The 23,221-nt window shown below is 50.1% G+C and overlaps 2 protein-coding genes across 3 annotated transcripts in view; both read left to right on the top strand.

Moving 5' to 3' along the window:
* Positions 1 to 14,920, top strand: part of LOC116948037 (cadherin-2-like) — a gene marked incomplete at its 3' end in the record, with an annotated part of 39,600 nt that extends 24,680 nt beyond the window's left edge. The window contains exons 4-15 of the mRNA XM_032964327.2: positions 2,165 to 2,350; positions 3,199 to 3,354; positions 5,534 to 5,675; positions 5,936 to 6,099; positions 7,243 to 7,377; positions 8,450 to 8,635; positions 9,370 to 9,635; positions 9,941 to 10,083; positions 10,759 to 10,986; positions 12,345 to 12,599; positions 13,163 to 13,320; positions 14,573 to 14,920. Of these exons, the coding sequence (XP_032820218.2) occupies positions 2,165 to 2,350; positions 3,199 to 3,354; positions 5,534 to 5,675; positions 5,936 to 6,099; positions 7,243 to 7,377; positions 8,450 to 8,635; positions 9,370 to 9,635; positions 9,941 to 10,083; positions 10,759 to 10,986; positions 12,345 to 12,599; positions 13,163 to 13,320; positions 14,573 to 14,920 (2,367 nt within the window). The remainder of the gene's footprint in view (positions 1 to 2,164; positions 2,351 to 3,198; positions 3,355 to 5,533; positions 5,676 to 5,935; positions 6,100 to 7,242; positions 7,378 to 8,449; positions 8,636 to 9,369; positions 9,636 to 9,940; positions 10,084 to 10,758; positions 10,987 to 12,344; positions 12,600 to 13,162; positions 13,321 to 14,572) is intronic.
* On the top strand, positions 14,911 to 21,547 carry LOC142929629 (B-cadherin-like). 2 transcript variants are annotated; one of them, XM_076071262.1, is made up of 4 exons: positions 14,911 to 15,063; positions 15,483 to 15,633; positions 17,266 to 17,363; positions 18,004 to 21,547. In XM_076071262.1, exons 1-4 carry the CDS (start codon positions 14,924 to 14,926, stop codon positions 18,056 to 18,058), a joined length of 444 nt encoding a protein of 147 aa, XP_075927377.1. In that variant the 5' UTR covers positions 14,911 to 14,923; the 3' UTR covers positions 18,059 to 21,547. The 2 variants fall into 2 exon arrangements, with proteins under 2 accessions (XP_075927377.1, XP_075927376.1); XM_076071261.1 differs by lacking the exon at positions 17,266 to 17,363.
* Positions 21,548 to 23,221: the final 1,674 nt, after the last annotated feature.

Here is a 23,221-nt window from a genome sequence, read left to right as displayed (position 1 = left end):
TGGCCACAGCCTTGATGGGTGCAGCTTTGTTGCCAACAACTGTCTGAAAATATTCATCGTCCATAATATGCATTATGTTAAACTTGCATCGTATAAAATGTTGGTTTTTCACCAGATCTGCACATTGCAACGGTGGAATTTAATAACGAAACAATTACTTTGAATGATAATGTGTCGAGCACTTTTTGCGGGTCCACATACGAGGTTCGTCTCGCGCGGTAATGATGACGCCTTTGAAGAACTTGAGAAGAAGTGTGGTGAAGTCATCTTCCAGGGTCGTCTGACACAAAGTGAAACACTGATAGCTGTGAGAGCACCAAATGGGAAATTACCTTCTCACTTTTATTGCCTTCTTGGCCAATTTTAATATAATTGGAAAAAGTAAAATGTTTTTTTTGTATTTAGACAACACGAACAAGATCATTAATCACCATCTTCCCCGGTCCATTTTTTACATTTTGCTCTCAGCACACATTGATCTACGATTCTTGTGAAGAGCGAATATGAGTAAATATGAATTTATGTACCTTGTGATACACATGGAATATTATGGCATATGGTGACAAATGCGCATTTTATGTGAATTCACTCTGGTTCAGAAAAAAACAGTTCGAGGCTTAAGGTAAAGTAAAGATGCCGTGTTCTTTGTGAGTGTGTCTTGATTTTGAGTGCAATGGCAAAATGCCTGCTGTATGCTGCTCTCTGTCTAATGAGTTTCTCGTCTTTTGCAGAAAATGTTGAAAAAATTGGTTCAGTGCCGTCGAGATTATTACATTGAGGCCGATTTATTATTTTGTGTGTTGTATGGCTCACTTCTTTTCATGTGCTGATTGAACTTTGCCTTGTGCATGCACTTGTCTGCACGTGTGCACATCAAACATTGTTTTTATCTATCATGGGATATTTTTTTGCAATTATCAAAGGATTAAAAATAAGAATAGGTTGTACCCTTTCTGGCAATAAAACAGGGGTTGAGATGTTCAAACTCCAAAGAGAAAACTTTTGCAAGGAATCAGGTCTTGCATTAGCCACACGTACTTGTGGTCAGGGGCAGAGCCAGGATTTTGACTTTGGGGATGCTGACTTCAATATTCTGAGATATCTCAGTGTGTTTATGTTTTCCAATGGGCGCCACAAATGTATAAAACTAATTTTATTGGATTTGAACGCGGAGTTTATTAATATGTCAGAGCCGCTGATGTGGCTAATAAGTTCGATAAGTTCGCAAGGCTGCCGGTCAAGCAGCTTGCAGGGCAGGACGAGGTGGCAGCCTGCAGGGCAGCACAAGGTGGCAGCCTCCAGGGCAGCACAAGGTGGCAGGACGAGGTGGCAGCCTGCAGGGCAGCACAAGGTGGCAGCCTGCAGCATTTTGCAGCAGCCAGATATCCGGTTATCCCGATTACCGACTTTCCCAAAATTTCAGGGTGGGGGGGGGCTAAGCCCCAGCCCCCCCTGTGGCTCTGCCCCTGCTTGTGGTGAACGTGCAAACAATTACCAGAGCATTTTTGGTTTGCATGTTCTATTGCGAGAAAGGGTAAAATCTATTCTTATTTTTTCATACTATTACATTTACTATATGAAGGAATTTCAGCGGAAAGGATTTATGTGAATTGCATTGAAGACGGAAATCAGAAATGGAGTTACTTTTAGAATGCGTGTTCCTTACGAAAGGTGTGCGCTTATTATGAGCATAACCACCGTTTAGTAACACAGATGCAAGGCTGTGGTGACATTCGATTTAGAAAATTACAAATTGTAATCGGATAGGGGTCAGATGAGGAGTGGCGCAGCGCCTCCGTGCACTGCACTCTGACTGCACGGTCCCGGGTTTGATTCCTGGGCACAGACAACGTCAGGTTAGGACGGCATTATTGACTGTGTTTTCACAACTACTTTGCGAATTTGAAAGACAAGAGCTGGCCGAACGTACTAAAATGAGAAAACTCAGTGTTGTTGTTGCCTGGTGAAAAATATTCGCCCCTAGCGTCCGATTAGTGCTGCCAAGATGCTCGCAGCGATAGATACATTTCGTTTTGAGGCGGGCTGGCCTCACGTGGCCACGGGCCGGAAGCAATGAAGTCGCGGGGAATGGGTTCCTCGACCCCTGTGGCGGACCCTTGACTCTTCCAGAAACGCTAATCGCTGCGATTGGCCGCGCCGGCAGGTCAGGGTGAAGCATCCGGGCGACGCCGGCAACCCGGCGGTGCACCCGCGCTCCCCCGTGGTGCTGCGCTGGGATGACCTCGTGCTCAGGACTGGGTCATCGCGCCGACAGAAGCGCCAGTGGAACATCCCGCTCATCAGCCTCTCCGAGAACTCACTCGGACCCTTCCCGGAGTTCCTCGTCTCTGTGCGTGCGAGGGATTGGGGTGGGGGGAGGAGGGGGGGTGTTCCACGTTCGTTGTCATCGTTATCGGCGGCAGCAGCAGCACCACAATTAGAATCATCATCATCATCAGCAGCAGCAGCATGACAATCGTGATCATAATCATCAGCAGTAGAATCGGCAGCAATCGCGTCATCATGTTTCGCGGTACCATCAGCAGCAACATCATCATCATCTTCATTAATCAAATTCAGCAGCAGCTGCATCGGCAGCAGCATCATCAGCAGCAGTAGCGACAGCAACACCATAGGCGGTTGTCATAGTCAGATGCGGGGCTGTGCTACGTTGCAGGCAGCGGATGCCATGCAGCATGATTCTTGTACTGTACATCTATGCTTCCACGTCTATGATGCTTCACGAGCCTGCACTGACCTCAATTTAGTGTAATAATCCCCACGACGCACAATGCTGGCAATGAGTGGGCCCTTAACCTGCAGTGGATTGACAAAACGGCTGCAATTGTGCATTTTATTCGTGCATACAGAAATATGTTCAGAAGATAAATGCCAATATCGAGGTCTGCTGGTCAGGATAAGAGAGCTCCAGGAGAGAGAGTTCGCGTAGTTTTGCTATTTCTCCTCGATTGAAGGAGCGCAGATTACAGCGGTTAACTACGTGGTCGAAAGTTTGGGTTGCACGGTCACAATGGTCCGTGATGGCTAAAGAGCGATCGAGGGACAGAATCGGAATGAGAATATTTAAACTGGAGTAATCCGATGAGCTATGAAGCTCTTTTTCACACATGTCCAGTAGTGGCACAGGGGTCAGAACGTTACAACAACAAACACGGATGCCGCGTGGATTGCACGCAGATCGAGTCGGACAAGTCCGTGACCTACGACCTGCGCTACAGCATCACGGGGAGTGGAGCGGACCAGGACCCTGTCGGGCTCTTCATCATCGACAGCAACACCGGAGAGCTCAAAGTGACGCGCTCCATCGACAGGGAGGAGCACCAGATGTTCAGGGTGAGTGCGTGAGTGAGTGTGCGACTGATTGGTCAACTCAGCCTCGATTGAGTACTTGGTGCGATGTGTAAATTTCGCCACTGTTGGAGAAAAAGGCGGTTGGGCGTGGTGCTGTCCATCCACCCCCTCGTGTGCCATCCCGGCCTTCAAAGGTGCTCACTAACAGCCATTGCCCCAACAGTCTGTTAAGGCTATACGGGGGATCTGTATATTTGTGTCTGATTGAGTGAGTGAGTTGTAGTGTAGCGGTTAGCATGCTGCGCTACAAACTCGGCGACCCGAGTTCGATTCTCATACCATGAAGACGGTTATCTGAAGCGGTCTTGAACCTCCCCTATTTCGGATAAGTCTCAATTGAGTACCTGGTGCGTTGTGTAAACATCACCACTCGGGAGGCAAAGATGGTGCTGGCCACCCATCCCCTCGTTTGCCGTGCTGGCTTTCAAACGTGCTCCCTAACAGCACTTGCCCCAACAGTCTGTTACAGGCAATGCGGGGCATCTTTGCCTTTTGAGTGTGTGAGTACGTGGGTAAATGGAATTTAGCTGCAAATCTGGGAACTCTCCTTGCTGCTCGTTCCTTCTGAGTCACTCATTCAAAATTCCGCTTGTGCCTCGTAAAGTACAGCAAGCAGCGGAAAGTACTGTGCCGATTTCCTCATTACCCCCCCCCCCCCCCCGACACACCAACCCCTGCCCCTCCATCGCAGTTGGTCGATCGGCAGGTGGTGGGGTTTAAGTGGGGGCACTCCTAACTCTTGGAAGAGTAGGCCAAAACACCCTCCAGTGGACTCTCGAGAGCTTCATCCAGTCCCATCCGCCAGCAGTGGTGCGAGTGAGCGACTTGCAGGGTTACGCCTTGACTTTCTTGCTGATTTACGTCACTGCTGGTCAACTCTCGATCACCGGCTGTAAATTGTGGGAGTGGTGGCCCAGGTGAAAAACTAATTTACGGATAACACGAAGCATCCGTGATAGCAAGTATTGCTCACCAACACAGAAAGCGAGTGATGGACAGGATGTGCTATATGCTGGTATTATTTATTCCATTAATTAGCTTACTTTCTGGCATTTGCCGCTATGTGGGCGCTAAGTCAAAAAATCTGGAGCTCAACGAATGATTAATTTTTCACAAGCACGGTTAATCCGCAACCTGGATTTAATACCCATGGATATGACTGTACCATCATCATTATCATGACCTGTACCATCACGGTCATTGTAAAACAGGTTTTCGGGAGCTGGTGCCACCTCACAATGAGCTCTCAGTTTTTTTAAAAATAATTCTTATTCATGTCGTATGGCTGATGTATATGCAGAGCAACAACAACAACAATTTCACATTCAGGTGGTCAAGCCAGAGGGCAGCAGCAGCAGCAGCGGAGTGTCACCGCTGTCACGTCTCCTTTGTATTTGTGGACCGGGCATTGCGTCATTATACGTTTCACGGTCTGTTCTGGATGACCACCGTTGTACACTCCTGGAGAGTTTTTTTTCTTTTCCATTTGTGCATCTGGGATCCGCCTCTGCCATGGTTTGGTAAATCATTGATAACTATCATCGCCAGCATCACCCTGGATGCATTCGATTTGAAATCACCAAGGCTCGCCAGAATTTTGAATCTGGCTAGTGCTTAGATGGCAAAATGCCTGGGAATAGCGTGTGTTGTAGACTTGCATTGCAGCCTGACCAGGAAGATAGCTGTATGGCAATGAAATGATGAACACAAATTGTGCGGAGATTTTAGTGTTAAGCTATCACGTTGAGTGGGTTGTCTCTGAGTATGGCAGTTTTCTCCCATGCACATACCACATTGGTGGCACATCTCAATGCAACACCCTTCTGAATAACAGCTTGTTGAGAAAGTTAAATATTTTATTGATTTAAGCCTTAGAATGCAAAAAATAGGCGATATTTGGAGAGTCGATAGCCATCTTATCTCCACAATCTTCATCTTTGTTGAAGAGCATATGCTGACGGGTGGGTATGACCAACATTTATTGACAATCATTTAAAATTGTAGTCTTTCCACCCCCACACCAATGCTATCCCAGTCGTGCTACCGCCATTTAGGCGCAGAAATCAGAGCTGCGCGTCACGTTGAGGGAAACGACCCTTTAAAGGGGGCTAAGTCTTCACGTGCACGGCCCCCATTGAAAATTTGTTCGTTTCTCTGGCAGCTTAAAGGCCACGCCATATCCACCAGTGGCCTGCAAGTGGAGGATCCATGCGACCTGAAGATCACCATCATTGACCAGAACGACAACCCGCCCGTCTTCAACATCTCCTTCCAGGGCGCCGTCAAGGAGGGGTCTCCGCCCGGTAAGCCAGGTCGACCCCTACAGCAAACCCCATGGCACCGCGCGCTTTAATCTTTTACTCCGATTTCCCAGTGAGACGGCAATCTCAGCATCAGAACTACTTGCTATATAATCACAGGCGGCTGCGCCTGGGTTGGAACCCAGTATTTCAACGGTGCCAGCTCAGTGCTCTGACCTCTCTCTCGAACCGCCCGGTCACCTTTCCCCTCCACCTCTTCACTCGTTTTAATTTGCATTCCTCGCGCATCCCCTGACTTGCAGGCACCATGGTGATGCAATTGATTGCCACGGACCGGGATGACCCGAAAACGGCAAACGCGCGGCTCTTCTACAAGATTCTGAGCCAGACTCCGTCAGGAAAATTGTTCGCTGTCAACGAGAAGACGGGCATCGTCACCACATTATCCAGCGGCCTCGATCGCGAGGTGAGACTGCCTCCTCTTTCATTTGTTAACAACTGACTTTAGCCGCCCCCCCCCCCCCCAGGCTGATATTCTGTGTTGGGCGAGGGGGCGAGACACTTAGGGGGCCTCGTTATCATCATCATTGTCGTCACGATTCGTTGGCAGATAGCTCGTAGTTGTCCACTGCACATTTCATCATTATAAATGTATTTCGGTCTCTATTTGAGACCAAAACAGGAGGATTTCTCCACAACTCTGGCTGTCGTCTGATGAGGTTGGTTGTAATTACCGGCGAAACATCGTACTCGAATTGTAAATCTTATGGGTTTACTCTCCAACACACCAGTGTGCTGAACTTGTAACTAATTGGAATGTTTTGTTTACGTGACAAACCCTACTAAGTGACTCTCGGGTGGTCGCGGGTTTAACGACACATTTATATTTACGCGATCTGACCCAAAAAAAACCCTCTATTTTATGGATAATAAATACATGTTTGGTTCACGGTCAGCAAACCCGGCACATACTGTGTTTTAAACGATGCCAAGAAAAAAATGTTGCTTCTGTTCAGCGGAGGGAAGGTGGGGTGACGGTGCAATGGTGGGGTGGGACTACGGGGAGGCAGAGGGGAGTGGGCTGAGTCCACTGCACCAGACGGCTGTTGAAATATTCGGACGAGAAATCAGGCGCTTCGGGGGCCGTGTCGAGCTGTCGAGCTCAGCTCTGATTTGTAACGGCCGTGGAAATATCTTCGTACCCCCAGTTATGGGTACAAAAAAAAATACTAAGCTAGGAAGGATTTAAAAATCGAATCACATCGTGAGTACACTGTGTATTACAGCGCAAGGCTATCACGGAAGCGCTACGTTGTACAAAGTCGGCAGTAGTTTCACAGTACGGGGCGACGTTTCTACGCATTGCCCCAGTTGAGTTAATTGCTGTTAATTTTAGAAAATTCGGCTACTTTTGGACCACGACGCTGGCCCACAATGGCCCACCCTCGCAGAGGGTCCCCGTGACGTCCACCGCGAAGCAGCACGGCGCGCGTTGACGCCTGAATGCTCGCGCAGCATTAACCAGGGCGGCCGGAGAGGTTCGAAGCGGCCCCCCCCCCCCCCGGGTAACACGAGCCGGCGCGTGTGCACCGCCCGCGTCCTCGCGTAGACCACATCGAGCTACTCGCTGTCCGTGATGGCGACGGACAGCATCGGCGCAGGCCACGGCCTGAGCAGCATGGCCTCCTACACCGTCCGCCTCATCGACATCAACGACAACGCCCCCGCCTTCAACAGCAAGAGCGTGAGTGCCCGCACGCGCGCTCGCGGTAGAGGCGGCGGTGGCAGCACAAGAAGCCGGGCTCTATCTGCCTTGCGACACCGATGGGGGTGGGGCGGCGGGTGGGGCGGGTGGGTGGCGGGGCTCCGGTGCTGTTTGTCTCGGCGACAGGCGCGGTGAGACGTGGCTGTAATCCAGTGGGATGCGGCCATACCGAGGTCGACTCGGCCATAAGTGGGTGGAGTGTGCAGACAGCAATGGGGACATGAAGGCGAAGGTGGCCGGTGATGGTGGTGGTTGACCATATCACCACCCCCTCCCCCCCGCCCCCTAAAGTGGCATGCCACCCTGCGGAGTTGCTCGTTGATGGCACTTGCACCCCACAGCCTGTGTGTGAGTTACACGGGTGGTGGGTGGGGGCATCTTTGCCTTGGACTTTTTTGTGATGCAGTTATATTTGGACATGATACAAACTAAAATTGTACAGTTATCATATTGTATTATTACGATTGCTTTGGGTACAGGATATAGCCTATAATTGCCAGAATGATCTTTTGACCTATCTGTTTATATTTTTGAGCATTGCCCGTCCTTACCGTAAATGACGCCCAGGGTGGATGAAGGAAAGTAACCAAAATTAAAATTGTCCTCCGGTAATAACCCCGTCGTTTGTTGTCGTTCGTTCTCCGTCACGGGAACCGCTGCGTGGAAGTTGCCACCACATTTATAGTTTAGGTGAGTTGTATTTCCATCTTTTCGTGAATTGATTTGTTTACCTTTCCTATACTCTGCACTCCTATCGTGTTTTGCATTGTTTGTTGTAACGCTTTGACCCGTCCCGACTAGACATCTTCGCAGCTCATCGGATTCCTCCAGGATGAAAAAATATTCTGATTCTGACAGAATCATCCCCGTCGCTGTCGCCCCCCCCCCCTCCACAGCTTTGCATTCTGGGCATTCGCCCGGATCACCTGGCCGCTAAGGCCAGTCCTGCTCTGCCTGCGCGTTGCTTTGTCCACTCCCCGTTTAAATCTCTTGTCTTGCCCTGTCCCCCCCGCCCCCACCCCGCTCCATCCACGTCTATCGACGCCTGCAGTTCTCGGGCACGGCGGTGGAGAACATGGTGGGCGCCACGGTGGCCACGATCGCCTGCAGCGACCGCGACGAAGAGTTCTCCGCGAACTGGCGCGCCGTCTACACCATCGTGAGCGGCAACAGCGGCGGCTGGTTCGCCGTGCACACCGACCCCAAGACCAACCAGGGAGTCATCACCACCATCAAGGTCTCGCCTCGCACCCCACCACCCTCCAGCACCAAACCCCGCCAGCACCAGCCCCTGACATCAGCGGCTCTTCCGCAGCTGGCCAGAAAAAAAACTTACAGAGTGTCCCGCACAGCTACAGCCGGCCTAGAGATATTGCCCGCCAATGCCCAAATTGATACATATTGGTGAGATTCGAGATAATTGAACGAGCGCTACAGATGGGAGACAAAGAGATTTTTCAAACGGGATGTAGATGAGAGATACGTTGGTAAGAGATTACAATTATAGACACGATAGATAGAGAGACGCACAGCAGATAGAGATGAGAGGGAGGCGTAGACAAGAGATTGCGATTAATGATATTAGAGATGAACGAGACAGAGATGAGACAGCTGAAGACAAAGAGCACAGATTAGTTGTCACACGTACAGATGTCATGACGTCACAACAACACGAGACGCCATTAAAACACATGACGTCGCATGCCCCGCAAGCAGACGCCTCGTTTATTACGTTGCCTGCCAAAACCATTTGAAGAACCGTGCACCTTTACACGCTCGGGCAGTCGCATGGTTCTCAACGTACACCTCAAAGATGCATGTGACCCAGGTTCGCCAGCGCCGCCACCTCCGCCCTCTGACCTGTGACTCACCCGGGCTACCCCATGTTGTTGGCTTTCCCGTAACCGCTACTTTAGCGGGCGGCGGGGGGGTGCCCTTCTCCCGATGCTCACGGCTGTCCCCCTTTGGCAGGCGCTGGACTACGAGTCCATGCAGAAGGCGCAACTGGGCGTCTCCGTGCAGAACGAGGTGCCGCTCCTAACCAGCACGGGCCAGGTCATCTCGGGCTACAAGTACGACTCTAGCACCGTGTCGGTGACCGTGCTTAACCAGGCCGAGGGGCCCGTGTTCATGCCGCCGGAGCGCCGGGTCTCCATCGCCGAGGGCGTCGCCGTAGCAACGCTGCTCACCACCTTCACGGCCCAGGACGGAGACAGGGACCCCAATGCTCGGATTCGGTGGGTGCGCCCCGCCTGCCCGCACGCGCGCGAGCATGCGCGCACGCCGGGGGCTAACGGCCAGAGCCCCGAAGCAGCCATCGAACAAAGACGGTCACCGCATTGCTCGTTTTCAGATGCGCTTCTGTGGCCATCTGGAATGCTTCTTCCTTCCAATATTAGGAAGCCACTGGAGCAATGCGCATTTAAATCTAGATTCAAAACGAATTTCTTTAGAACTGCTTTTTATGTTTAGTGTGTTGCCCTTGCCCCCCGCACCTCTGGTTGGCACGGTTGGCTAATCCATAGCCCACCTCGCGCTGCAGATACCAGAAAATCATGGACCCCGCAAACTGGCTGCGCATCGACCCTGTGACCGGCGCGGTGTACACCACCGCCGTGCTCGACCGCGAGAGCCCGTACGTGCACAACAACACCTACACCGCCACCATCCTGGCCATCAAGGACGGTAAGCCTTCCGCCGGGGTTGTTGTCGACGCACGACACCGAACAGAGACGGTCGCCGTAGGTGAAGGGGCGCGGTGCCGCGGCGCGTGACGGACAATGGTCAGCGGCACCGGGGCTCCGGCCCACGCAGAGGGGTTGCACCATTGCCATCCGCGGAGACGAAAGTCAGGCCCGGGTTATAATCGCGTTCTGTTACAATAGCCGGCATTCGCGCACCGCCCGATAACCAAATTGGAAAAGGTAAGTTAAAAACCCAGTTTGTACTGCTTTGCCACACGTGTAGACACGTCTGCAGCAATGAACGTTACGTCTCTTCCCGGGTACACTGCGAAACGAAGGGTTGCTGCCGCGCTATCGGTGGTCAGCACGTGGGAAACAATGGCGCAAGTTTGCGGAGATCAGCTTCACGCGCTGATCTCCGCACCTCCAATTGGCACGTTTGGCTGCGTACGGTGCTGGAAGAAGTTCGACATACGAACACGCACGCGCTGGGCGCGCGCGTTACGTACGCCCTCATGGACCGACGCGTGTTTGCGGCCGGTTTGGCTCTTCTGTTGCCAGCAGGTGTCGCGCACACCTCCCAAGGAGCACGGTTGGCTACATACATACATATATACATATGTACGTTGAACTTCTTTCGCAGCATAACGTAACCGCCTGCCCCGTTCGTCCGCAGGCCCTCCGTCGATGACGTCGACAGGAACGCTCGTGCTGGCAGTGCAGGACATCAACGACCATGCGCCCGCGTTGCTCAATGGCAACGTGACATCGTGCACCAGAGACGACCCGACGCAGGCCAACATCACGGCCATCGACCGGGACAACTACCCCAACGCCGGGCCCCTGCGCTTCGAAGTGGTCGGAAACGAGGCACAGGCTTTGTGGGCCATACAGCCCATTGACGGTGAGAGCGGCATTGCCATCGTCGTTACCACTGACACATCAAATCAAGTCGTGATTTCACAAAGGCACCGCTGTATTTCAGAGACCTAGTTTGTTGTCCTTCCGCCGCACCTCAATTGGCACGGTTGGCTACGCATGGTGAGAAAGAAGTTCAGCGTACATACAGGCAGTCCCTGATTAACACGATAGATGCGTTCTTGAAAATCTTCGTGGAAGGTAAAATTACGTTAATAAATTTCACCATCCTATGTAGCTCTTTTTCAGAAGCGACCTGACCAAATAGGATAGCTCAACGATGTGGCTCATCATCTGGAAATGTATAGCACGATTCTAAATATAGAGACAAAAATCAGAGGACCCAGATAAAATCCACGTGATCACGGAGAGAGCATGCAAACTCCAAATATACAGGCATCAGGGTCGGCATCGAACCCACAACCTCACCAGATTCCGCAGGCCAGCAACGGGGCACAGCGGTAGAGCGAGGGGCTCTTAATCGGAAGTTTGCGAGTTCAAATCTTGGAATGGAGGCGTTGACTCAGCTCATCATCCCTCCGCCACAGGAATTTTTTTATTTTCACCACTGGTTCAGGGCTGTGGTGGCGCATGCCTTCAATACAGAAAGCACTATGGGAGAAGATGGTAAAGCAAAAATGTGGACTACACCTGTCCTACGTGTGTGGGATGCAATGTTTCCCCCCCTTAGACGTGTGGGTTTTTACCAGGTGCTCCGGTTTCCTCCCACGTGTGAACACTCATTAATTTACCCGATAACACCTTTAATATATAAAGGGCCGTGCAGCTGTGCCAATTGTTGATGCCGGCTCACCGCGTGGCTGCCTTGCCACCTGTCTGTGGTTCCTCACGCCTCTGAGTCGTTCTCTGCCGACGAGAGAGCGAATACGGTACCGAGTTACAAGTAGAAATCACTAATAGTTATTACAAGAGACGTGGACCACTTTCATGCTCATATGAGCAGGAATTCACTCTTGACTTTTTGAACACAATCTGCTGCCAATTAAGAATCCACGTATGAACCTCCCATCCCCCGTGTGCGTGCGTGAACCATCACACACACGTGGGGAGCGGTAGTGTAGCGGTTGGCGCGCTGCGCTACAAACCCGGCGACTCGAGTTCCGTTCCCACTCATGGTCAACACCAGTCACGATTGTCTGAACAGGTCTTGGGCCTCCTATGTCGACTCAGCCTCAAATTAGTACTTAGGACGGTCGGGCGCGATGCTGCCCACCCACCCCCTCGTGTGCCGTGCCAGCCTTCATAGGTGCTCGCATAACAGCACTCGTCCCAACAGTCTGTTAAGGTTACACGGGGGTTCTTTGTCTTTTTGCGCCGTCACAGACCGCTCGGCGTACATCGTGTACCGCAACGGGAAGGCGCCTCACCACATCCACGAGGTTCCTGTGCGCATCCAAGACCGGCAGGGCAAGGCCAGCGAGCACATGGTGCACGTGGGCATTTGCGAGTGCTTCGACAACTCGGACGTGTGCAAGCAGTGGCCCTTCGTGCCTCCTGCTCCCCTGGTGGGCGGAGCCGGGCTGAGCCCAGGGGCAATCGCTGCCCTCGTCCTCTCACTCCTCCTGCTGCCTCTCCTCGGTACGGACGGGTCGCGATGGCTGAGCACCGTCAGGCTTTGATTTTTGTTTTGGTGTTATTTAACACGCTCCTAACTAAGGCTGAAAGCCTCGTTTTATACGTTCGCTCTGTCCGTCTGATGATGACCTCTCGTGTTCGGGACTTGTCAGCCCTTAACTTCTCACTGCTGGTGTAAGACACCAGTAAAATACGTGTGAAAACGAGTGATTGAAAACGGCTCTGAACAGATCTCAGCATAAAGAGACGGGAGTAGAGGGAGACCGAGACGAGGATGTGGTAGACACGATACGAGGCCAGTGGATGTGACGAGAGAAGAGGCGCAGAATGGAAGCTCATGGAGGGAGAATATCCTCGTGCACCCAAGGGAAACACAACATGATCACAATCGTCGTTGCGGATAACATAAGCAAAACAAAATCAGCGGACAATATTGCCTGCCATCGGGATGCCGTGGCCGGTAATTATAACCGGTTTCCATTGAGCGACGGTCAATCGCCTCTTTGAGCCCTGACCTCCGTCCGACCTCCCCTCTCTCCACCGCCACATCTCTCGATGGTCACCAGCGCTGCTGCTCATGCTGCTCTTCTCCAAGTGCTGCCCCATGGGTGTGGCCGGCGCCGGTGGGGCCGGGAAAGGGAAGCTCTTCATGGTTCCCGCGGACGACGGCATCAAGGGTTCCCTCATGTCGTACCACGACGAGGGGGCCGGAGAAGTGGACAAGGTGCGTGTGTTTTGTTATAGGACGCCGCGGTGGCGAGATGTCAACTCCCTCGCCTGGTATGCAGGAGGTCGTGGGTTTGATCCCGACCTTAGCGCCTGTCTATTTGGAGTTTGCGTGTTCTCCCCGTGGTAGTGTGCATGTTTCTTCAGGTCCTCCGGTTTTCCCATCCACATTTAGAAACAACGTGCATTTAGAGCATTTCGCTGCTATAAAAATGTCCGCGCCATAAACCACTTGAGATATAATTTATGGTAGCCAGGTCGCTTCTGAGCTAGAGCTATGTTGCTCAGTGGGCCTTACCTGGTAAAATAAAAAATAGTTTCATTTGGTAGTTTCGTTTTTGAATGCTGGTTGCAGATGTAGCCGGGCGTCGCCTTGCTCCTCGCGGCGTTTGTCAGTGGGCCTGTGGTGTCGTTTACCGTTACCGCTGGTGGAGAAAGAGAGGGAAAGATAGGGCCAGGCTCGAAGGCTCAACACGCCAAGTGATGGGCAGCAAACTACGCTGCGGAAGGTGTAATACATAGGAGCGTTGTACTCAAATTGTACATGTTGTGGGTTTACTCTCCAACACACCGGTGTGCTGAAGTATGAACTAATTGGCACATTTAGTTTTTTGACAAACCTTACTGATTGGCTGTAACGGGTGGTGGTGGGTTAACGACACATTTATATTTTCGCGATCTAACCCAAAATAAGCTTTATAATGAGTAATAGATAGGAGTTGGTACATTTGTTTAATTGAGCAAGGTTATGAGGCCTTGTGCAAAGAGGCGATGATTCGAGCAGCGCGAGGGAAGGATCAAAAAGAGAAAAGTTGTGACCTGCAGTGTGGGTGGTTGAACGCAGCACGGATGAGACAAAAAACGAGTCATGGGGGACCAAGTCATCAACATGGGTGGAGGAACAACTAACTTACGTTTTCGTAAAAACCATGAATGATGACAGTAGTGACGGGAAAAGTGGAAAGGGGCGACTGGCCACTTGTGAGCGAGTGACTGGGAGTGAATCAATGAGTCGCATTTACTTTCCACATTTCACAACCATATGAGATATTGCTTATGCAAACACTACCACGCCCAAAAGGGGGGGGGGGGAGTATGATTTTACAATGTAGCACATGTGAAGTGTTTGACCAGGTGCAAAAATCTCACCAGGTCTACAGAAACTTTATTAATCGGTTGGCTAAAATGTCCCATACTAATTTTTTGCATTTTATTTATTCATTCGTTGATCCTTTTTTTCCCCTCCCCAGAATATGGCCCTGTCGTCCCTGCACGGGTCCCACGTGCACAAAAACGGGGGCTCCGTCGCGTCCGACGCCACCATCTCCAGGCTCAACCAAATGGTCGACGGCTCTGCGGTCGGGGGCATGGCGGCCGGCGCTGCCGCGGCGGCGGCGGCGGCGGCTGGCGGGGCGGCAATGGGCGCCGGAATGGCGGGGGCCAGCGGGTCGTCGGAGACGCGGAACGAAGTCACCAAGACGGTCACCACGACTCGGTCCTCGTCGGGGGCCCACAGCGCATCGGGGCACGCGGCCGGGGCGGCCGGGGCGGCAGGGGCGGCCGGGGCGGCAGGGGCGAGTCTGATGGCAGGGGCGGCGGGGATGGGGCAGGGCAGGTCAGCGGGAGGGGACGTGCATTCCGGCTACGCCACCACGCGCTCGCACGGTTACTCTACCGGCGGGCGTTATGGCGCTGGCGCCGCTGGGTTCGACGGCACGGAGGTTTACGGCGCTGACTATGGGTGAGAAATGAATTTCGCCTTGAGGCTTTTCTTTTTGAGTTTTTTAACAAGGTTAAAGTGCAGCCCTGTAATCTCTTGCTTACATCATTGCACTAGAGGTTGCTTTGAATGCACGGATTTTGAATGAATGTATTATTTGTATTTTACTGCTAATAAAAAACATTGATTACACCTTCCATGCCATTAACATCTGCAATAGCTGTGTTAAGGTAAAACAACGTGTAATAAGTTAACATTTTGGGCAATAGTGCATATTCTCTGCTCTGCATACGGACCATTGCGTAAATCAGTCTTGTGTCCTAATGCAATGCCAACGATGGGAGCGGTGGGATTCTTTCGACCACTGCTCAAACTCGGCCGCCCGCGCCGACGCCTCACTCTTTACACGAGGGTTGACATCGCGCCCGTGCCCGACACAGGCTGTCGGACCACGGAACCTGGGCCCACCCGGGGAGGCTGCGTCGAGTGGAGGCTCCTCCCGTCATCACCGAGTCCACCTCGTCATACCACTACCGCTCGCTGCAGAGTCACAGGGAGGGAGTCAAGAACGTGGAACTCTTCCTCGGAGAGGTAGCCCCCCCCCACACCACCCTCCCCCCCCCGCCCCTGGAACAGAGACCTTGGGCGACGCTTTGCTCCGGCGTCGCAATCGTTTCCTTAGCAGGCCTTTCCACGTCCCGCCCACGTTGCTGCCGAAACGACATGCCGCGGCCTTCGGCACGACCCAAGAATAAACCCCCCCCAAAGCGGGGTGGTGACCACAGCGCAATCCGCACACTGGCGTAGCTGTCGAGTGTGCAGGCGGGGCAACTGTGTCAGGGAACCACGGGCTGGGGGGTGGGGCAGGCGGCGGGCTGTGAAGGATGGGGAAATTGTTTAGGTTGGGCCCCGGCTTGACATTCGGTGTACCAGGGCCCGTTCCAACCACGCCGCATCGCTGTTCTATTCTTGCGTGTGGCAGCAGTGTGTTCAGGAGCTAATCGGCGATATCGAGGTCTGCCCAAGCATGACGAGAGGGCTTCCGGAGAGATTTTGTGTTGTTCATTTTATATGAGTGAAGGAGAAGTGTGCATTGGCCTGTTGATCTTCCGATTCGTTTGATGGCTGCGACAGCGTCTTCGAGGAATGGCAAAGCTATGCCACTGCAGCCATGGGACTATCGTCTTCATTAGGAGCAGCGGGCAAAAGCATCGTAGCAATACTAAAAGTAATAGTTAACAAATCCTTGTCAATCCACTGCTGGATGTAGGCATCCCCACACCGCATCAGTTTATAGGGGTTGTCTAAGCTTACTTCGCCATGCCGGTCAGTGCGGGTTGGTGAAGGGGAGGCAACCCAAGACTGATTCCAGATGTAATCTGCCACCGATGTTGGCCATGGTCGAGAATGGATCTCAAGATCACTCCGGGTTTATAGCGCAGTTTGCGAACTGCTGCGCAAGCACTCCGCTGCCGAATAGCAACGATTTCCATTGTTTGCATCGACTTTATTTACAATTAACATTAATTGTTTTTATTTAAAGGTTTCATGACTCCAGGAATCCATACTCTTTGGTTCTTTCGGTAAAGTCACATAGGTAGAAAAAACACATATAAGACAAATCACGACGTTTCGATCGCAACAAAAGCAGTCGTCATCAAGGTGAGACAACTACAGCAAGAAAACTTCTGAAGTAGGCGGGAGAGCTGCCGTGACAAGAGGTCTGACCTATATGACCTCTTGTCACGGCAGCTCTCCCGCCTGCTTCAGCACTTTTCTTGCTGTAGCTGTCTCACCTTGATGACGATTGCTTGTGCTGCGATTGAAACGTCATGATTTGTTTTTTTCTACCTACGTGACTTTACCGAAAGAACCAAAGAGTATTAATTGTTTTACTCAAAAGTTGTGTTCCTGTCATGCTGTATCTATTGGAAACTAGTCGGCACTTTTTGCTTCTTGTTGTGCAGATTATCGGAGTGTCCTTTTGCCAATCACTGTGCACGCACAGAGATTGGCACAATGAGTGAAATTTCCTACGAGTGCCAAATAATTTTTTGTTGTTGCGGATGTTGGCGACTCGGGCAGAGACTGCCAAATTGACCTAAATAAATGTATCGTGGGGGAAGCATTTGAGACCGGTTATAAACTGCCCCCCCCCCCAGCATAGCAGGCAAGAGCATTTCCTGTGTAGGATAGAGAACGTATTTGACAATGTTCCCACAGAACGCTATCGCAGGGGGGCCGAGATGGGGGTTGGAACCAGTCACCAATGGACTTGGAGGCGAATGTCCTGACCCCCTAGACTGCCCAGCCGCCCCCATGTGAGTTAGCAGTGTGGTGGCCGTGCCCAGTGATAAGTGTTAAAGCCAGGCAAACACGCGAAGGCAAATTGGTCCGATTAGCACGGTTGGCTACGTACGGTGTGAAAAGAAGTTCAACGTACGTACGTGCAAGTGACCCACATTTCCGTAATGTTCCGGTCTCACCCTTACCGAGCGGTACTCTATGGGCCCAGGGTACATTTATCACTGGTGCTTCTGGTTTTCCTTCACTGTTTCGAGAAGCGGCTGGGCTTTTCTCTTTCGCTCGTGATGTTTCTAATAAGTGTTACCCACACCACGAAGCTTTGCTGGGTCAATACCATTGGCACTTAAAAAAATCACACGCAATTATATTTGCCTAAAAAAAACCGTATACGCAACTGGTCGTCAAATTCATTTGACAAATGTCGCTTTGCATAAACTGTGTGAAAAGGTTGAATTATCGCACTGTAATAATTGTTCGCGAGAGTAATTTTTGTTCAAATTTGATTCTCAAATGCCCGTCAAAAAGACAACTTAAATCTTTTACAAGACTCTAAATAACTTAACAATTAACCTTCACGCAACAAATACGTAATAGCGTCGCTGCAGTACTGATGGGCACGTGCTTCTCGCGTGCTCTTTCCGTTGCCTCCTCTAGGCCAAGAGCCTGGCCGACAGGGACCCCTCAGCGCCCCCGTACGAGACACTTCTGATTTACGACTACGAGGGCAACGCCACCCCTACCGACTCACTCTCCGTCTGCTCGGTCATCGTGGACGAGGAAGCCAGGACATCGCGGTTGATCTCCTAAGGGCCCGCACCGCCCTTCTCAATGGCTTCATCGTCATCCAACAGTTTTTTTGGTTATTTTGGTTTAGGTCCCCGATGACGCTGGCGCAGCATACGAAACACCGGACCGACGACACGTGCCGTTTTTCTTTTTCAGTGTTTTTTTTGGGGGGGAATTCGTTTAATTGATAGCACTCGCGAAAAGTGCTTTTCGCTGGTTTTGTAACAGTTTTTGTTTGTTTAGGCCAGTACTGTTTACTGACAATTCAATCGCAAGATTCATTGAATGGATTGTAATTAAGACTGAAAAAAACTGGGAAAGTATTAGAAAACCCATTGTCTGTACATCTTAAGCAGTTTGCGCAGCGACTGTACATTACCACATCCAGCCGGTCAGTTTAAGAAAATGCAGAACACATTTATGCAAACAATCACCTGCTTTAGACAAAATAATATCAATAAAGTATTATTAAGGCTGTTACCTCTGAAACTAAGTTTCGGGCTGCCTTTATCATTTGAACAAAAGTTAGCGGGAATATGGGAATGTTTCTCCGTGGATTTTGACATTAAGCATAGCTTGTAAATCCACATTGCAGTTAATTGTTTTTTTTATTAATGTTAATTTTTTTTGTCAATGAAATCTCATTTTTGGGCCAAGACGTTTTATGTACAAAACAAAAAAAATCAACAAAGTTTTTGTAAACAACAGTTCTCAAGTACGGTTTAAATCGATCACACCATTTCAAAAATGAAGGTTTATTTTTTTGTAACTGGATGACTATTTATTTGCAATCGGCGACATTCTTACGGGGGAATCTTACGGTTATCTACATTGCAACAGAATAACATCCTACTTCATATTAACTTAATTTGCGAGTGTTCTTCACATTAATTGGCACCATTGCAATGCTTTATCTTTCAAAAATACGTTGGTTTAAAAGAAATGTAAAAATGTTATCGATTTCCCCCTCCCACCCCTTCCTCTCCCCACACCCCTTGCCAACAAAGCTACTAACCCGGTGCGCATATGAGGCTGGAAGAACAAGTTGCTTCACTGCTTTCTTGTGGAAATATTGTAACTCAAGGGGATACCATGTACACTTTCGCTGGAGGTTAGAGAAGACTTGGTCACATTGTGCTCTTGCAGAGTGATAAACCCATGCACGCGCATTTGTCATCAGTGCTCCAAATAAGCAGCGTTTACTGGGAATTCCGCTCATTAAACGCACGTGGATTTTTTTTTTTTGTTGCGTGGCATTATCAATGTGACGCGTGGCAGTGGCATTTAGCAAAAAAAAATATCGCTCCGAGCAGGACGATCAAGGCTCGAAAGGAGGGCCCGCGTGATGTGTTGAGCACGATGCGTCTGACGGTTCCCTGGGTGCCAGAACCCTATGGGCCCACTGGCAGGGCTGGGGCCTGTCGGGCTTGAATTGGCGGTCCGCGTGATCCTAGCGGCCCATGAGGAGGCGTCCGTCTGTAGTTTGTGTTTCTTTAGGATTTAAACAAAAACAAAGAACTTAATTTCTTTTTTGAAACAGTCTCATTGAGAAACTTTGAGGTTGTACCAACTTTTTGTATCGTACAAAGAACCATTTCTGTTAAAATGTAAGGCTCTACCATACGCTGGCATTGAGAGATTGTGCAGTATTTCTCTAAAGTCCTCACGACGTCAAAGTAATGTTGCATGACCCTTATCTGGAGCGCTGGTTGTCACCCACACCCCACTTTACAAAACACTCACACATTCCCTGTCAAACTGATGGTGTAACTTCGTTAAACGGTCATACCTTAAAATAAAACAAGGTGTCGTGGCATACGTGATTAATAATTTTAATTGAAGGAGCAACATGAAACGAGGATGTAAGATACAAAACGTAGTTTTCCATTTCACTTACAAATTTACCAAAACATAACTGTTGCGAATGCATTGTTTTTAAAGTTATGCTTCCGCAGTACTGTAGGTTGTAGCTGCAATTACTCTGCTACTCAGCATTATGGTACTTTACCCGTACCACTCTCCTATAGGATGCATGCACGCTATGCACAGTGACCACGGACCACCAAGCTGGCTTCGAATGCCACAATTATTTTACAGTATTTCAATATTATTCACCCCGTCACGGCTTTTGGTTTTGAGTTCATTTCAGCGAGCATTGAGCCAACAGCCGTGCCATTGAGGCCCCCAGGCACGCAGATTCATGTTTGTGCCAGGAATGTTCAGATATTCTTTTATTTGCTCAATGCGCTTCACTGCTTTCGATTACGACAGCAGAGAAGGTGGCGAAAGACACGCTCAAGGATTGAACCTCTGTTGCAAGTTAAGTCTTGAATATTGAACTTGCACATAATGATTATAGCCATGGAACTGCACTGATTTGCCATTCACGGTTTATCGATGACTGCGTGCAAAATGGAGAAACGGCTTCACAAAGGGCATTCTCTACAATCGGAGCGCAGCCTAAACAACGGAGTCCGGTGCTGAGGGGTGAACAAAGCTTTGCTTTGCTTATGTTTGTTATATATATAAAGGATGTGTAATTTCCGCTAACACTCCTGCATTTTGTGTTTGTGCGCGTGTGTTTTTATCCATGTTTTATCTGGTGTTTTTACACGCTTTTGCTGCCTTCTGTACTCATTTTTCTTTTAAAGAAGTAATTATTACGTGGATCTGCTACGATTCACTCTTTGGTGGGGGGGGGGGGGTAATGCTTGTGCCTACTCATCCAAAGATAAGTGTAATTCGTGAATGTATGTACGTTGAACTTCGTTCACACCGTACGTAGCCATCCGTGCGAATGTTTTTAACATTGTCAACTTGTAATGCGCCGCACAGCATTCGCTCACTCTGGGAGAGAATGAATCGGAGGCACGGAGAATCACACGCAAGCGGGAAGGCAGCTACGCGGGAGGGGGGTCGGCGTCAACAATTGCTGCCACAGCTCTGCGGCCCTCCACATATATTAATTAAGGTTGTCATCGGCCAAATTACTGAGTGTGGTTTACATGTGGGAGGAAACTGGAGCATCCGGAGGGGGGGGGGAAACACTTCGTAGCCCAAACGTACGGGGAAATGTGTGGAGTCCACATTTCCCCCCCCCCCCCGCTGCTGCTGCCTTTACTCATCGTGAGCCACGCTTACGGGGGACACCTCGGCGCTCACGGGAAGGCAGCTTCAACAACAATCGTACGATTCCACCAACTCTTCGCTGCCGCATTTAACGGGCGTGATCAATACGCAACGCAGACTGCATGTTTTGTTATTGTTGCGACCCGCCCCCCCCCTCTGCAAGGATGTATTTTTCATGAGTGATGCCGGTGAATGATTTATGCACTGCTCCGTTACCATGTTAAACGTCGAGGACAAAAAATTTGCTCCGTAAATAAATAAATAGAACCGCGTGCTCATGCAATTTTTACCTTTACGGCCCGGTGCTTAATTTCAGCCACGTCGGTCTGGAACATTGTTCATGGAATTGTATTGGCACGCCACATCCATCTCACCTTATTTTGCCCTCAATGATACGTCAACGCCTGTTCATTGGAATATTTGGTTACAATAACATACGATGATTAATAACGTAGGAAGTCATACTGTGGGTGTACCGTGTACACGAGTGGTATTTAATCCTTACTCCAAGCTAGCCTAGCAGCGCTCCATGAAATACTGCATGAGCTAGAAAGCCCTGCTAACACCTTTTGACAAATATTGACTTTGTGCAGTAATGTGATTGAAAAAGACATCCCCTGTATAGCTGGAACAGACTGTGGGGGCAAGTGCTGTTAGCGAGCACCTATGAAGGTCGACACGGCACACGAGGGGGTGGGTGGCCAACACCACGCCCGGCCTCCTTTGTCTCAAGAGTGGCGATGTTTTACACACCGCACCAAGTACTCATTTGAGGCTGAGTCGACCTAGGTGAGGCCCAGGACCGGTTCAAATAATTGTCACTGGTCTTGGTCGTGAATTGGGGATCGATCTCGGGTCGCCGGGTTCGTAGCGCAGGCGCGCTAACCGATGCACTAACGCTCCCCATAGTGTGACTGAGAGCACAGTACTGTGGTTCATAATAAACGTTTTTGGGTTAGATCGCGTTATTTATAAATGTGTCGTAACCCTCCACCACCCGACACGGCCAATCAGTAAAAAAAAGTGTCACGTTGACAAAAGTGTGTTGAAGAGTGAATCCAAAACATGTTTTAGATTCAAATATGTTTTGGATTCACCGGTGGGCTAAAGTAGTGAACTATTTTGTCTTTTGTCAACGTGACACTTTTTTTTACTGATTGGCCGTGTCGGGTGGTGAAGAGTTACGACACATTTATAAATAACGCGATCTAACCCAAAAACCTTTATTATAAATAGTATTGGTCGCGAAAGCCTACGTGTTAAACAGTCCTCTGGTTACCTGCCTGTGAGATAGATTGGATTTGGATGGCACTTGTGAGCTCCCATAGCAACATGGGTTTTATGGACGAGAGCAGGACAACCAAGACCTGCTTACAATATTAATATTCACGCTATTGTATTACACTTATTGTCCTAGGCTTATCGACTAGGCCTTATTTACTAGGTCCATGTGAGTAGGCGTTGCAGAACGTGCACACTCTGTGAAGTTTTCATTCCTTCTTCATGGTGGGCATCAGAGGACAGCATGGTAAAAAAAAATCCACCGCTGTGCTGCACTTGTATTCTCCTACGCACTGGTGGACATACCTAGAGGAGTCGGTAAACCACGTGAGCAGCCCTCCTTGGCCTCAGTGAGCCGCAAGCTTGGCATTGTGCTTGTGCAACAATCGTGACCCCCAGGCATCACCCTTTTGCAAGGAATCATGTCTGCATTAACCACATACTTGTGGTGAACACGCAAACAAAACGTGCTCTGGTAGTATATGATGCATTGTCTTTGAAACCGATTGGTCCTCACCAGAGATGGTGTTTTTTAGATCCTGGTCTCAAACTGTTTTAGACCAGAGGACACCAAAAGGCGAACAGCACAAAGACAATGCCACTATCAGGACATTGTGAGCTCTGGGTGAGCAGCTACATCATGGGACCTCCCTTGCCAGTATCAAAATATAAGAAT

Source organism: Petromyzon marinus, chromosome 32 (genome assembly GCF_048934315.1).
Source record: "Petromyzon marinus isolate PM22_M1 ecotype Great Lakes invasive population chromosome 32, UKy_Petmar_22M1.pri1.0, whole genome shotgun sequence".
Taxonomy (NCBI): Eukaryota; Metazoa; Chordata; class Hyperoartia; order Petromyzontiformes; family Petromyzontidae; genus Petromyzon; species Petromyzon marinus.
Note: the sequence above shows the minus strand (reverse complement) of the source record. Positions and strands in the feature narration are given on the sequence as shown.